Consider the following 2,505-nt stretch of genomic DNA (forward strand, 5'->3'; position numbering starts at 1 on the left):
GCTTAACATTACAATACCATTCATTATGTCTCTGGAAAGAATGCTTCCCCAATACCCAGAAGACTATATCTAGATCTTAAAAAACACGAAGCATAAACAGATCATGTGAAAAGCTAGGATACAAATATCCAGTCAGGAGGGGTGCACAGACTGCATTGGAATTGAATAGGAATGGCTGCAGCCTAGCATCCTGCAATCAATAGTAATTGTGCCTTACCTATTAAGTGATCTGGAAATCTTACTCTCTCTCATTCACAAACACATATATGAGTCAACACACCAACCACTGTCAATGATTGCATAATACCCCCCATTCATGTATGCCCTTAACTTGGATTGTAAAGCACTGTGGTACAAAAAATCTGCTTCCTTTAAGCTTTCATCAGCAACACATAGAAAGTGGAAATGGACATCTAACAGTTTACTTCTATAATGTGTTGCATGAAAGAATGCAAGCTTTTTTTTTTTTTAATTTAATGCTTTGGTGTGAAGAAATAAATTTACGGCATAATTTAATCACAATTTATTCACTCTTTTTTCCCACTGTCTCAATAGTCGAAGCCTCCTGTTTCGGGTGTTTCTGTTCCCATGCATATTGTTCAAACATTGGCTTATATATGTACACCCCACCAGCAACTCCTAGCAATGTTGCTAAGAAAATCTGAGGAAATGAAAATCTTCGATACATCTTAAGAGTAACTTGCCACGACCGGGGATAAATCAGTTACACTTGGAACCTGAAACAAATAAAATGACACAGGAGATAAATTCAGAATATGTTTGACCATTTCCAGAACACCAGATGAACTGCAATGAGCCTGTCGCATATAAACCATGGCTAAATTTGAAGAGGCTAAAATTGTTTGGTAGTCCTTATTGGCCCATAGTCCAGAGGGAGTTGCTGTAGTGACTTTGCCTGCTGACATCCACTTTCTATTTAGCTGCATAACTAAAATTTGTCTATAACAGAAATTTGCTGCAAAAGGCGATTCTGTGCTGCTACAGCACAAAAAGCCAAAAGAGGAAACAATAACTAATAGATATAGGTGGAAACCCTTGTACATCTAAATTGCTTGCTAAGTAGATAAGGAATTAAGGAAAGGAAATAAGGAATTCCCTATATGAATTTCCATCTACAATCAACATTGCACACAGGGGCACAGTCACAGTGATCTTGCTACTGTGGGACTACATTAGGATGCAGATATGGTATTCCTCAGGTTTGTAAACCTTCCTCAATTATATGAGTAAGATGTGGTTCTACCCCTATGGGTCTATGCAGTATGTTGGTAAGAGAATCAGACCAGCACGGAAAAAGATTTCTGAACATTTACGAGGTGTCTCCAAAGGGGATACGAGCTCAGCAGTGGCGAAACATTTACTAGAAACACATGGGGGTAAATTTTGTATAACATTTCAGATAATTGATCTAATAACCCCGGGAGTCAGAAAAGGAGATATGGAGAAGCACTTTTTAAAGAGGGAGGCCTATTGGATCTATAGGCACCATTACACCTGGTGGTCTTAATAGGGAATGGTAGATTAGTCTTTTTTTTTTTTTCCGCCTTTCCCCGAGTCAGCTGCCAGGGTTTTTTCTTTTAAGGGATCATAATTCAATATGGATGTATGGGGCATATATTATATACATATATATCTAGTTTAATTTATTTTTTATATTAGCTTTTCTTCTAAACGGTATAATGAAAAAACGCCTTCGGCATAGCACACTCGGCCCTTCGTTATTACAAAGTTGCCCGAAGGAGGAAACTTCGGGTGACTATGGAATACGATGCGCCGCATGTGCCATGCCGCAGGCGGTTTTTTCATTATTCCCAGCGGGGGAAGCAGTTCGGGGAGATTAGTCGCCCCAAAGAAAAGGCACTTAGTCGCCAGGCGACTAAAACTCCCCGAATCGTCAGGTGTGGCCTGACCCTAAGAATGTTAGACGAAATACTGAAGATTTTATGTTTACTTCAAACCTGGACATTTTAAATACTGTACAACTGTTTCACGATAAGCCATCTATGGATAACCTCGCCTGTCACAAACTGTACTCGCCCCACCAGTCAATAAGTAAGAACTCCGAGAGTGCGGGCAACCGAGGCTGTTGGTGGCGACATAACATTGGCATAGTGGTGACTTCCACTAGAGAACTTCTACAAGCGACATCACACTCACAAGACAAACACATACCAAGCTTAAAAAACAGGTAAGAGACAGCTACGGGTTCGCACGAGGTCCAAAACAATGGCAGCAAAAGCGCTTTCTACTGTTTGGGCGACACCTATAACTAGCACTTCAGCGTTTAAAAGTGTCTTTTTCACGCAAAGGTTACGTCGCGGTTTGATGACGTCACGAGGGTTGGCCTGTCACATTCTTGCTACGGTCTATGCGCCAAAGTAAAAGTTAGTCCGGCCCTCTCCCTCTTTGAAACGTGAGATCGCTCTTGTAGTTAAGAAAAACGAAAGCTGTAGACTGGCCCGCGGGTATTGGCAGCAGCATGGA

At 41.0% G+C, this 2,505-nt stretch overlaps 1 protein-coding gene across 1 annotated transcript; it reads right to left on the minus strand.

The window, feature by feature from the left end:
* Positions 1–508: 508 nt before the first annotated feature.
* On the minus strand, positions 509–2,330 carry LOC108712925 (protein PIGBOS1). Its single transcript, XM_018255454.2, has 2 exons — positions 2,194–2,330; positions 509–737 (listed from the first exon to the last, which is right to left on the minus strand). The coding sequence occupies exon 2, from the start codon at positions 686–688 to the stop codon at positions 524–526; it is 165 nt and encodes a 54-aa protein (XP_018110943.1). The 5' UTR covers positions 689–737; positions 2,194–2,330; the 3' UTR covers positions 509–523.
* Positions 2,331–2,505: the final 175 nt, after the last annotated feature.

This window comes from Xenopus laevis, chromosome 3S (assembly GCF_017654675.1).
Source record: "Xenopus laevis strain J_2021 chromosome 3S, Xenopus_laevis_v10.1, whole genome shotgun sequence".
NCBI lineage: Eukaryota > Metazoa > Chordata > Amphibia > Anura > Pipidae > Xenopus > Xenopus laevis.

Coding starts and splice junctions, on each gene's coding strand:
- LOC108712925 (XM_018255454.2), bottom strand. CDS start 688: ATGTATCGAAGATTTTCATTTCCTCAGATTTTCTTAGCAACATTGCTA.